Source organism: Odontesthes bonariensis, chromosome 3 (genome assembly GCF_027942865.1).
Source record: "Odontesthes bonariensis isolate fOdoBon6 chromosome 3, fOdoBon6.hap1, whole genome shotgun sequence".
NCBI lineage: Eukaryota > Metazoa > Chordata > Actinopteri > Atheriniformes > Atherinopsidae > Odontesthes > Odontesthes bonariensis.
Genome location: NC_134508.1, coordinates 24853971 through 24866461, shown reverse-complemented (window position 1 = coordinate 24866461; position 12491 = coordinate 24853971). Strand labels below are relative to the sequence as shown.

General features: G+C 41.8%; 1 protein-coding gene across 1 annotated transcript in view; it reads left to right on the top strand.

Moving 5' to 3' along the window:
• ca16b (carbonic anhydrase XVI b) overlaps positions 1 to 12491 on the top strand; it is a 98813-nt gene that overhangs the window by 63482 nt on the left and 22840 nt on the right. Inside the window, exons 5-8 of the mRNA XM_075461202.1 lie at positions 2820 to 2915; positions 5920 to 5986; positions 8661 to 8818; positions 9971 to 10163. Coding sequence (XP_075317317.1) covers positions 2820 to 2915; positions 5920 to 5986; positions 8661 to 8818; positions 9971 to 10163 — 514 coding nt within the window. The remainder of the gene's footprint in view (positions 1 to 2819; positions 2916 to 5919; positions 5987 to 8660; positions 8819 to 9970; positions 10164 to 12491) is intronic.

Sequence of the window (12491 nt, the reverse complement as noted above, 5' to 3'; positions counted from 1 at the left end):
TTAATCTAACCACGGTCTTTTTCATGGGAGTGAAGTGGGGAAATCGATAGATGGACCACCTGTTCGCTCAAACAGCACAATGAAAAATGAAAGTGTGGATTTTTCTCCCTCAGGGTACCTTAGGGAGATCTTTTCACATAATATATTAGGGTGTCACCAAGGTTAGATTAATTATACATGTATTACAAATCACACCTTGGAAGGGTATACGTTTGCACACCCAGCACTAAGGGCGTATGAATAAGTGTTACTGTGGGCATACAGTGGGAAAGATAAAAGCTTCAGTGGCACTGAAAAGAAAATGCAGGGAGAACGTCGGATGAGTGAAGACTGATCCCTTGACCCACGTAGAGCCCAATAGCTAGAAGCACTGCTATAAGTAACTCATGCTAAACTCAAGGGGACAAAAAAACACCCCCAGACATGAAATCCACGGCATATTGAGAAACATAATCACCGATATGGAATCACTTGTGCTGGAAATGAAGCACAACGTGGAAAGACAAAATGCAGCACCCGTACGTATTTAGATAGAAAGATCACACCATTGATGTGACGCGCACCAGTGACGGTATATAGTAGAGTATTGACGAGGTTTGTGATGCATGGCATCACCAATGCCAGCGATCTCCCACTGGTGCTGAAACATTCGGGAAGTTTCTGACCACTAAAACCGTTGGTCCGTCCAGAGGAAATCTAGACGTCAATGTCCGAACCGAGCAGTGAAGTTGCAGCACTTGAGCCACGGTTGTGGTTGAGCAGCAAATCAACGTACGGGAGAACCCTTCCCATTATTTTCTTTTTCTTTTTCTTTATTTCTCTCTTTATCCTTCGACAGCAGCTGTTTACTGTATAATAACGGCCGCAGCACTGGCTGTTCCGCTTCAGCCCATACAAATGTATATTCACCCGCTATATTAGTTCCACTCAGCTGTGTTAGCATTTGGTCAACAGAGCACACTGCAGCCGATTTCTGTTTAATCTTACTCTAGCAAACAAAAAGGATGCGCTGCTAACATCTATGTAGCATTGCCAATAATCTGTAATCAGAAACACCAGGTTTCATGCTTTTGTTCAGTAACACCACTACACAGTTGGCACTTGATTCTTCTTGAAAATGAGTGCTCTAGCACTTAGTAGGTGCTCAAAAAAAAAAAAAAAAAAGGTAGATGATTATGTGTGATGGGAGGGTGAGAATTGAGAAGATGTATCTGCTAACAACATAATTCTGTGGCAGCACAGTTAAAGTAAAAGGAAGTGGAAATGCATTTGTATGTGATATAATCCAGCGTCTCTCCTCACACAAACTTATTTCTTGTAGTTTCCTTTGTTTTGACTCAACGTTTTGCTGTCTTGGGAAATCACGCCAAACATGACTTTGTTTTTCACCTTTTCTGCTTAAATGGGACAGGGGAGTGCCGAGCGGCCCTAAGCGTTTGTTTTCACTCTGTCGGTGCTGGAAATGAAGAAGAAAATCGGCGCGCATTAACCAAACTCAGACAAAAGGATATCCGAGGCCATGTGGAAAGCACATCCCTCTGCTTTACAGAAAGCTTAAAGATTTGTCAGACCACCTGTCCGTCCTCTAAATCAACATCTTTATCTCTGGATGCGCATGAAGTTTCCACGAACGTGGAGAACTTGTCAGATCTCAGCGAAGACACAGTAAACAAAATGTGTAACCAGATGATTCGAGTTGCTTTATTGACGGCTATGAAAGTGTATAATTGAAAATCACGTTTTCCAAAGTGTGCTGTTAACAAGAACGGGTCACATGAGCCAATCTTGGTGAGTAAATGAAGCCTAAGGGGGAGCCGGCTTAATTGGGTAATGTAGTTAATAACATCTGAAGGGTGATGAATGGCCAATCCTCTTTCTTGCTGAGTTCTCAGACAACAAATTAGTTCCATTAAAGGCTGCAGTTAAAGGAACTCTGAAGGAAACTGATTAACTTTAATTATTTGGATTGAGTCATTTTGAACCTGGTTTGGACCCGTGGTTCCCGCTAATGGAATATCCATGTTTATACTCTTATTTACCGGTACTTATTTATTTTGCATTTGTTGGCAGCACACCCGATTGGGGCTCATGGTGTCTTGTGATTTTCCTTTGAAAAGAAGAAAAAGGCATACCTTTTAATTGAATCAACATCTAGGACCTTTTTCTTATTGCCTATTAACTCTCCTCAGCGACATGAAAGGATTTTTCAATTTACAGAGCCCTGGCAGCAAGATGATGGACAGCTCCAATGCTACTTTTAGAATCATTTGCTGATTTTTATCAGCACTACCATGATATTTTAGCTTGAAATGAGAATCTTTTTATTGAAAGCCAGAGCCACGACTGGTATATGACTTCTTCTATGTATTCTATGTATGACACCTGTCACATTACACCCAAGCACCCAAAGAGTTGTTGTGAAATCAGAAGCAGTGTTGGGGATGGTTTTGAGGTAATTGGGATCCATGATTACAGGCATACCATTCTGTTAGATCTTTCCACAGAGGATGAAAAAAAGAAGGGAGAACGCCCCCCTCCCCGGTTTTTTTTCGTCTCGCCTCGTTACTGTGCCTGTGAGGACAGTTGCCCTGAGGAATGGGATGCTGTATTTCTCTGGCAGCCTCCAGGAGTGGCAGCACACAAAAAAAGACTGACACAGATTATGAGAGATTTATAGGAGTGATAAATACACTCTCTTTTCTGCCCCTCAAAACAGCTTTTCATCAGCTCCTCGATCGTGCGTGCAAGTGATTGATGACCTGACTGTTGGTCCTCCTTGTCCACTCCTTAAGATGTTTATTCTCCGTTTCCCATACCAGATGCAGATCTACCTTTACAATTCAGATGACTTTGACAGTCTCAGCGCTGCCATCAAGGAAAGACGCATCATCGCTGCCATGGCTGTCTTCTTTGAGGTAAAGTATCTGGCCTAAAGGTCAAGACTTATCTGGAGAAATCCAGGTGTAAAATGCAAACCTGCCCTGTTTATTCCAGGCTGAAGGACTGCTGCATGCATGGCTTCCCTCATAAGAAACTGTCTTAACTTTGATCCTCTGAATTTCCCCCACACGCCATCATTGGGTGAAAACTTTCAGCTTGTTTAATGCTTTGGCTCGTTAGCGTGCCTTACCGATATTCCCACGAGCAACGCCAACTTATAGTTTGTGCAAATTGAAAAAAATAACAAGCTAAAAAAGAAACATGGTGAGTGTGACAAATATACATATAATATCAGAACATGTAGCTGGCTGATGTTAGCATTCAGCAAGTGTAAGTGCAGTCTGCACAGCAGTATTGTGTAATATGTTTGAATATCCTGATGCATGAAGGTTCATCTTTATACCTACTATTCAGTTTTCTCAGAGGAATTACTCAGCTCTTGAGGAAAAGCTCTTTGTAATAACTTTTAGCTTGTAGCTGCTGGTAGCACTGATGGAAAATGCTCTTATTCACAGGCCTATAAAATAACTATAAATACAAAGATGATGCTTATTGCCAGCTGTTTGAAGTATATTACAAAACCATTGAGGAGAGCGAATAAATAGTAACTTATGAGGAGAAACTGACATGTGGGAAGTAAGGAGCTTTTTTTTATATGTTGGGGCAATAATGAAATGTGGTAACGACTAGAAAAGGATTAGTCCGATACTGAAAAAGCTAGAAATTAACCTTTTTTGAAGTTGGTAAATGATGAATATTGATTAGAAACGATCTGTGACACCTGTGTTGTGATATAAGACATCTCTTCGACACCTTGCTGACTGTTTTCCTTGTTCTTTGGCAGATTGCTTACTGAGATACCACAAATTGTCCCCTGACGATCTGAACACATACGCTCTTAATGGGCAAGATTGGTCCTAATTTCCGTTTAGCGCTAAAGCACCTCTGAGATTTATGAACTGTGAGCAGCTACTCAGACAACCTCGGAGTCCTTTGTCGCGTTACACTTATTTCTGTTAGCAACACCTTTACAATTAATGGCAGGTGATCAATGCAAGCTTATATTCAGCTTAATTGCATATAGGTAGGTAAGGGTCAGCTCTCTGGCAGAGGTGGGCTGGAATGGGGACACAGGTGTTTTGTAATGTAGGTCTTCCCTCAGACAGTGATGAACCGTGTGTGTGCGAGGACCTAAATGCCTCCGCTGGGTCCTGACAGCCCTATTGCTTACTGCAATTAGCACCACCATACACAATCCGCTGAATAGCAGTTTACAGTGTGAGGTTTTGTAAGCAGGCACACACACATTGGCTCAGATTTACCATTTCTAATCAATGAGCAGAGTTCTTGCTGTGCTCCCCAAAGGCCTATTAATGGCCTCTAAGGTTTGCATATTATCCACATTCAGCATTCAGTTCCACACAATTATTCTCCTCTGACTGACCTGAATTAATGTTGAGCAAGGGAGGATTTGGTCCCCATATCCCAACACTGTTTTGTCCAATCTTGTCTCCTAAGTAGGACATTGGGAATATTTGTTACCTGTGGGGCTAAACAAGTCTTTGCAAACAATTAAGTGTAGGCCGAACAGATAAGGAAGGACTCATCAGTGGCATTTTTTTTTTTTGAGACACAACAGTTCGTATGGTCATAGAAACCTGAAAAAAAATATATATAATTGGAAATTGGAAAGGCACAGCATTCCACAAAAGTTTTTTGGGGAAAATTGTGGCAAAAAAGTGTCAGTTCCCAGTCTGGATGAACTATGGCAAAGGTGGTGGTGGTGATATGACTTGATGAGTATTAGTCCATAAACTGTAAGCTACATGTCTTACTGCAGTTTTAGTACTACTTTGTCTTGTTTGAGATGATCTACATTGAATTAAAACATTATAGAAATAGTTCTTAATCAAACCGCACCCTCGATGAAACAACCTTACAAAGAACATCTGAGATTGTGAGCTGCTTTCATTAGGAGAGTTGGCGCCAATGAAACTTGGGAACTGAGGTATGTTGCATTAAGCTTTTCAACTCTAGCATTTTGGGCACTGTGGGATAAAAGAGATATCTCACACGCAGTTCTTCTGATATGGATAAAAACTCACTCGAATTAAAACTGAGGATTATTTCACTCTTTAATGAGGCATTCATTATTTATTTTGGACAAATTTGCTGAAGCACAGAGCCTCAAGTAGAAAAACTGTGTTACTGTCCAAATAGTTATGTTCTGGACAGGCTGCCTTCCCTGCATGACTGCTGTTTTTTTTTTTTTTTGCAAAACTATCATCCCTCACAGAGTGGAGACCCACTGCAGTCTGTTAGCTCACAAACTCCAAATTTCAGATTCTCCAGCCAAAAAAGCTAAGCACTTAAAGCAGATTACACTGCACAAGATTTCCTAGCCATGTTTCTAAGACACAAACATGAACGCAGAACTTGTTCAGTTTAGTTCAATGTTTTTGGCAACGGAAAGAGATAACTAGAGATGGCTGATTGACAGGATCGCATCGAACCATCGTGGCGTGCACCTTTTAAAAATGTTGTGGTTAAATCATGAAAATCCACTGGGCAAAATTTGCTCTCACCTCCATGAGGCAACGAGCCTTTCAGTCTAATGCAATGCGTTCAGGGCTATCAAAAACGACAAGACATGATATTTAAGGTTAAAACAGATTTTTTTTTTTTTTTTTTTTTTTTTTTACAAGACTCCACGTGTCATGGACGTTGGCCTCTTAAAAAAAAAAAAAAAAAAAAAAAACAATATGACATCACCCAAAACATCATCTTGATGGCAAAAGGTGGTATTAAGAGCCATCTGGATTGTATTGCATCACAAAGATGTTGCTCTTATTCTCTCTGACCCCTGTTTCCTGTTCATGTTGATTGTTTTGTTTGCTTTTTTTTATTATGCTTAGATTATTATACTAGTCGCATAATCCCTTTTTTCTAATCCTTTTTGTCTCTGGACATTTCCTGCAGCTGGGGCAAAAAGACAACCCAGCTGTGGACCCAATCATCCAGGGATTGAAAGGAGTGGTGCATCACGGTAAGTAATGAGAAAGCAACCTCAAACTTTGCTGCGAGCAGAACGATATTATTCATGTGGCGAGCGCAGGTAATTTGATATTTAGTGAGTTCTTTTTCCTCATCTCCTCCACAACGTTTTGTGTTTGTTTATTTGCTTTATATTCGTATGCCATACCAAAATCTCCTTCCCAAGGAGCATTACCCTAGTAAATTAATTTCCACGTGGGATTTTCAAAATCCGACCTTTTTTTTTTTTAACTCTCTTCCTGCTAGCTGCTAAAAGCTCCTTTCAAAAAGCAATTGACCCTGACAAAGTCCCTCTGACGTTGGTGTGCAGTCGATGATGGTTGATCCGGGAGGTAGATTCCTCTGATAGTACGGATACTCTCCTTGCCTGCAGAAACCAAATATTGACGTTCTTGCGTTCAACTGCTTAAACACTGGATGTCATTTTAAAAAATATATATATATTTTAGCCCTCAAATTGGTCTAAACCAACAAAATATGCGCAGAGTCTAACTTCAGAAGAAGAATAAATCTGCAGGATGCAGCCTCTCTCCTGGTGTTGCGTCTCTGCAGGAAGAGACCTCCACAGCTTCACTCACAGACACCGAACTATTAATTACATCTGAGCCTCAATTAGACAACCCCCTGTATCCATCTTACATGTGCTGGCATGTACTGGAGCTCACGCAAAAGTCCATCTTCACATTTAAACTGTTAACGTTTTGTGTTGCGGGCTGTGGCATAAATTCGTAATGGCACGGTATGTTGTCTCATGTAGTCTATGAAGTACTCATGCTGGGCTTGCATCACATAATTTGATTTGTCCATGTTTAAGTCCGTGTAATCCTTGACTGCAGATTGAGGCCCGACAACACGCAGCTTGTTTTAAATCATGTATCCGATGGTCATTTTGTATCCATAACTGTACACCAACATGTGTATGCATGAGGGTGCATGGGAGCATGACGTCATTTCTCCGCACTCACGATGGTTTCACAAGACCAGAGCGGAGCTTCACTCAGCTGAGTCGATTCTAATTATAATTTATAATGAGATGGATGTTTGATGTTGTGCTTTGTAGGCTACTCAGGTTATGACATTTTGCATTAAGCAGTGGAGAAAAGTCTTTGCTTCTTGCGAAAGACAAACGTAGGGTAGTGTAGTAGGAAAAGCTCCCCATCACCAGAGACCACTAGAGCACGTTTTTTAACAGCAGAATCAGAAAATAGGTCACTTTGAACTGAAGTAAGTGGAATAAATAACAAAAAAAAAAAGTCAGTTCCCTGTGTAGTCATCAGCTGAGAGACCGTTTCACTTAGTTTTATTTTATTTACTCATATCAGCTCCACTTCAAAAAAAAAAACAACAACAATGTTATCAGTGTATTTTTCGTAAATCTCTGTCAGTCAGTCTCATAAAGAAAAAAATGGTCTGCATTTACGTAGCACTTTTCTACCATATTGGCACTTAGTGTTTTTATTGCCTCTCATTCACACAATTCCTACACGTGCTCGCACACCAAAAGCAGCGTCGATGCCATGTAAGGTGCCTGCTACCATCAGGAAAAACTTTGGGGGGTTCAACATGAGGAAGGATCTGGGATTTAACGGCCAACCCTGTAATTGGCGGACAACCTGCTCTCCCCCCTGAGCCGCAGCCTCCCCTGCTGAATTGGGTGTTGTATAGCTGCACAGATGTCTCTGATAGCAGTACAGAATCCCATTTCCCAGCAGAAAACAAGCTTAGCATGGGTGTGGTGCTTTTTGGACTCTCTTCCTGGTAGCTGCTAAAAGCTCCTCGCCTTCTTCACTGTTAGGATGGTTGGTTTTCCACTAGCTCGTTATCCCACAGTCATCCATCCATCAGCATCTCGCCGGCCCAGGAGCGATAGGGCACGTACGCCGTCTGAAGATGGAGAGAAGAAAGGCTGTGCATACTGAATTTGACTCAGCGTACAGATGAGGCATGGGGCGAGGCTTCCTGTTCCTCTGGAGTCTGAATACAAACCCCACCCTAAACCTCTGTTTCTTTTAAGATAAGGCCATGAGCTGTAAGACATTGGATTTGACAGAAATTCTGCTTTATTTAGGTTCTTCTCATCATAATAAATATATATATATATATATATATATATATATATATATATAAAAAAAGGAGAAACAAACCAACTCCCATATACCACACAGCATATTTCCAGGAGATAAAGGCATCCTCCTCTGGATAATTTTAGCTCCCCCCCTTCACAGCCTTGCCAGGTTCTGATCAGAGGATAGAACAGATCCAGTAATCATTTGGATCTGTCTTAATCCCCGTGGCCTATCCACAGTTGTTACACGGAGCAGAGCATGCTACCACCCAGCCACAGATCAGCTGTCAGAGTTGGCCATCTTATCAGGCTCCCCTGCTTTTGCTCCTCTCTCAGCCCTTCTCAGCGCAGAGATCTGGCCGCGGTGATAACAAGTGCTGAGGCTTTTAACTGCTGCTCTGCCACCAGGGGAGGCTTTAGGAAAGCAGTAAAGATGACACTAGGGGAGTGAAATTAGAAAAACTTTGCCAATGTAGATTTAACTCAAGATATGCATCAGTTTTAGAGAAGTATTGCACTGTAAAGGAATCTGAGATGTGCAGGACGATGACCCTTACGGTTGTCGCGAACTAACACATTTTAATTGCTTTTACTTTCCCAGAAAAGGAAACTAACCTCAGGTCGTTCATCTTGAGGGATCTGCTGCCATCGTCATTGGACAGTTATTACCGGTACACTGGCTCTCTGACCACTCCGCCCTGCAGCAAAGTCGTGGAGTGGATCATCTTCTCCAGGCCTGTGTTTCTGTCCCACTCACAGGTGCGTTGGGTCCAGTCACACACTCGCCTAGACCGCTATATTCCCCACACACAGGAAGATCCCATTTGTGTACTGTCAGAGGATCACTTGCAGTCCAACACTGTGAACACACAAGCAGATTTCTCCTCTTGTGTCTCTCTTATTTGTCCTCTTTCCTTCATTCCCCTCCACCTCCTTTACATATGAAACCATGACTGCCTCTATCGTGCATGATTAAACAGAAAGAGGGAGGTAATTACTGGCATTTGAATGACACTGGGTGTGAGATAGCACTTATGCATACATCATTCTGTCGATCTGCGACAGTGTCTGTAGGCTTTTAATGTGTTAGAGCATCATGTGAGGCCGCCTATCATACTTAATAAGTTTTTCAAGTTCAGCAGTTGAAATGCTCATTAATTTGGCCTGTTACAGTTACAAGTTCATGAAAAATATAGCATTTTACCGCACCCACCTATGCGCTTTACAACATTTTACCTCCAACTGGTTTAGCTGTTTGTGATGTTGAGAGATAATTTATGCCAAATCATGCCCCTCGCTTTTCTGCTGATCCTCCTCCACAGTGCTTTGCTGCATCCTTTATACATACAATTCCTGGGTTACCCAGCTGCATATCCTCTTGTGCGTTCGGTGCCACTGAAATTTGCAGGGCTCAGTGGAATTTCTATGAAGTTGCTCGAGGACAAATCTTTTGTTCAGAAATGACTTCTGCTGCAAGAATATTGACCACCTCTACAGTGTTTGTGACGCTCACAGATAGTCTTTTATGAACCTGTAATTCATTTCTCCAAGCACCCATAGGACACATTGATTCCACAGTATCTGTAATGTGTAGTCATTACAGCACGCGGCAGGAGATCATTCTTGGCAATCAATGGCCACAAATTTGCCCCATTGAGAAGTTACAGCCCAGCGGGTAGCCGGGGTGGTGATTGAAGTCTGTGCCTGCTGTTGCCTGTGGTGTAAATGTTTCTTGCAAATACTGTTCTCCACTTGTGAACAGTCAGCTACTGTCGAGCGACTACAATTGCAGTGCTGCATGATGTATAACACATACGCGCACACGCTGGCACGCATAGTAACAGTAGCACTTAGATTTGCCTTGATGGCTATTCTGTGTTTTTTTTTGTTGTTTTTTTTTTCCCCTACTAGCTGGATGCTTTTTACTCCATCTTTACAACGGAACAACAGGACCATGTCAAGTCTGTCGAGTACCTGCGGAACAACTTCAGGCCCCTGCAAAACCTGGACAATAGAGCGATTTTTAAGTCGGCTGTAAAAGATGCATGGCAGAGAGATTTGACTGAGGTCCGGGGGAGTCCTCATAGCACGGAGGCTTCGAGAGGTAAGCTTGTTTTTTTTTGTTTGTTTTCTTTTTTTCTCCTCCTGCATGCTGTCAAGTTTACTGTCTTTATCACAAGAAAGAAGCTGTAACAGGATTGGATCAACTCCTGAGATCCTGCAATTACAGTCATTACGTAGAAATTTATTTGTTCTTCTGATCTGATGCCAAAACCACTGAGAGTGGAAAGAGGGGGAGGGGATGATCACATCCCATTCAAATCTAGAATCTGCGATGGAAGCCATCTACCTGATTATATCCACCAGAGAGGTTTGCTGATTATTACAATTTGTTTATTACTGGGATGACTCCAAAAGTAATCCTGCAGATTTGCAAGAAAATTTCTCCAGCTTAGAAGAGATTTTGCTTCCTTTTTTTTTCTTTTTTCTAATGAATGCAGATATGGATCGAGAACTTTTCTTTGTTTTTGTTCAGCTTTTGAAGAGTTTTGCTCTTTGTGTGTCGTGCACTTTTTTATTATTATCTTTCATTTGCTCTGACTGAGCAGCTGTTGAACCAGCATTTAATCTTTGCAGCTTTACTATTATTTAGTTTTAATGAATGATTTATTTTTTTCTTGCACATTTTTCGAAGTTTTGCCGGAGGAAAATGTTCACGGAATCGATAAGACTCAAACCCCAAATTCAGTCAATTTTCTCACTTTTAAAGTGTTTTAGGTTGTTTTTTTCCCGCCCGTTTGGAGCTGATGCGCACAGGAGATGGATACAGCCTCTATGAATAAGCTATGACGAAGCTAACATTTTATCAACGTGACCGATCACACGAATGATCGGCTTTTACCGCTACATTCACATTCGCTCAAAGGGGTTTTCAAAAAAAAACGCGCCTAACGGGGGATTGAAACACCCATTTGTGAGTCACCTCTGATGTGCAAATAATTTACTCACTGATGGTTAGATGCTTAGATCCAGAGATGAAAACAGTTTCAATGCTAGCTAACTGAGAATAACAACTCCAGTTTTCTTTCAGTACGGTCGCCTCTGTTAGCTTCGTTAATGACGTCATGTGTCATGCTATGATTGTGACGAGCGACCCCTGTGCTGTTTACGCAGTTAGGTTTTTGCCAAGCAAGCATAGCATAATCTACCCACTGCATGATAACGGCGTTGTGATGCATTATGCATTAGACTTTTTTCTATTTTTTCCTCCAAACTTTTCATGTCATTTGCACATTGTCAATGGAACTTTTCCTGCGTTTTTCAAAACAGAGGCTATTAGAGAAACAAAATGCCCTCAATTCTAACTGGAAACTTAAAGACATGGTAGGTAATCCTGTTCAGAAACACATTTTGTAATACTGGGTGAAATGGTCCGTCTATCCTGAGAGAAATCTATACAAGATGTATTTAGAAAAAGGGACGAAAATAATCAGACCTCTGTGGCAGCTGCAGGACTGAGAAAAAGCTGACCAATCCGAGATCAGCGTCCCGCTGATCTCGGATTGGTCGCCTACAAAAAACCAATCAGATGCCTCTGCTTTCTGCCTACGCCCCCCTCTGCCGGCTCCCTGCTCCATGTGCGCATGCGGTTCCACCGGCTTTGGATGAAGCACTGACGGAATGGGGAGGGGGGGGGTGGAGCTTAGAGGAGTGGACACTTTCGAATCTTGCTAGCTCTCTTGCTAGCTCTCTAGGATTACATACCATAGCTTTAAATTAGCCGACTAAAATTAGAGTGACGGGTCTTTTTTTTTTTTTTTTTATTAGCCGTACCTAGCTAGTGATGCTAACGTTAGCATCATTGGGTTTTTGGAACAAATTTGGTCAGTTCAGGAGATCAGGAAGCATTTATGGAGTCTGCCTCAAGTCAGTAGGGCAGTAAATATAATTTGAGAAAAAACAAGGACCATAGAGAGTAGCTGATTACTGATTGACCACATTTCCTTGTAATTACAACGCGGGGCTTTGGGAACCTCTTTTGGGTAAAGGTGGCCACATGTCATTCTCTCACTGTTGCAACTCATTCATCAAACAGCATATTAATACCAAACGCAGACCTCATGCAGGGCTTGATCATAGTATTTTTGTTTGTCTTTCTTTCATGTGTGCATCTTGCTGCGCTTGCTCTAACAGAAGCGTGCAGGAAGTAAGGAGACTAATGAGAAAGGCTGCTGCTCCCTAAATTGGTGTTGTTGGTTTTCTTGGTATCTGGTGGGGAGAATTGATTGGGAATGCTTGTGATGAAGTTGGAGCACTCTAAAAGGGCCGATCAGCAATCATCATTAATATGTGGCACAGCTAAAATAGACCCATAGAGATTAAGCTGTGAAATTGCTTTTGTGGCTTTATGTCAGTAGTCGGGATGGATGCG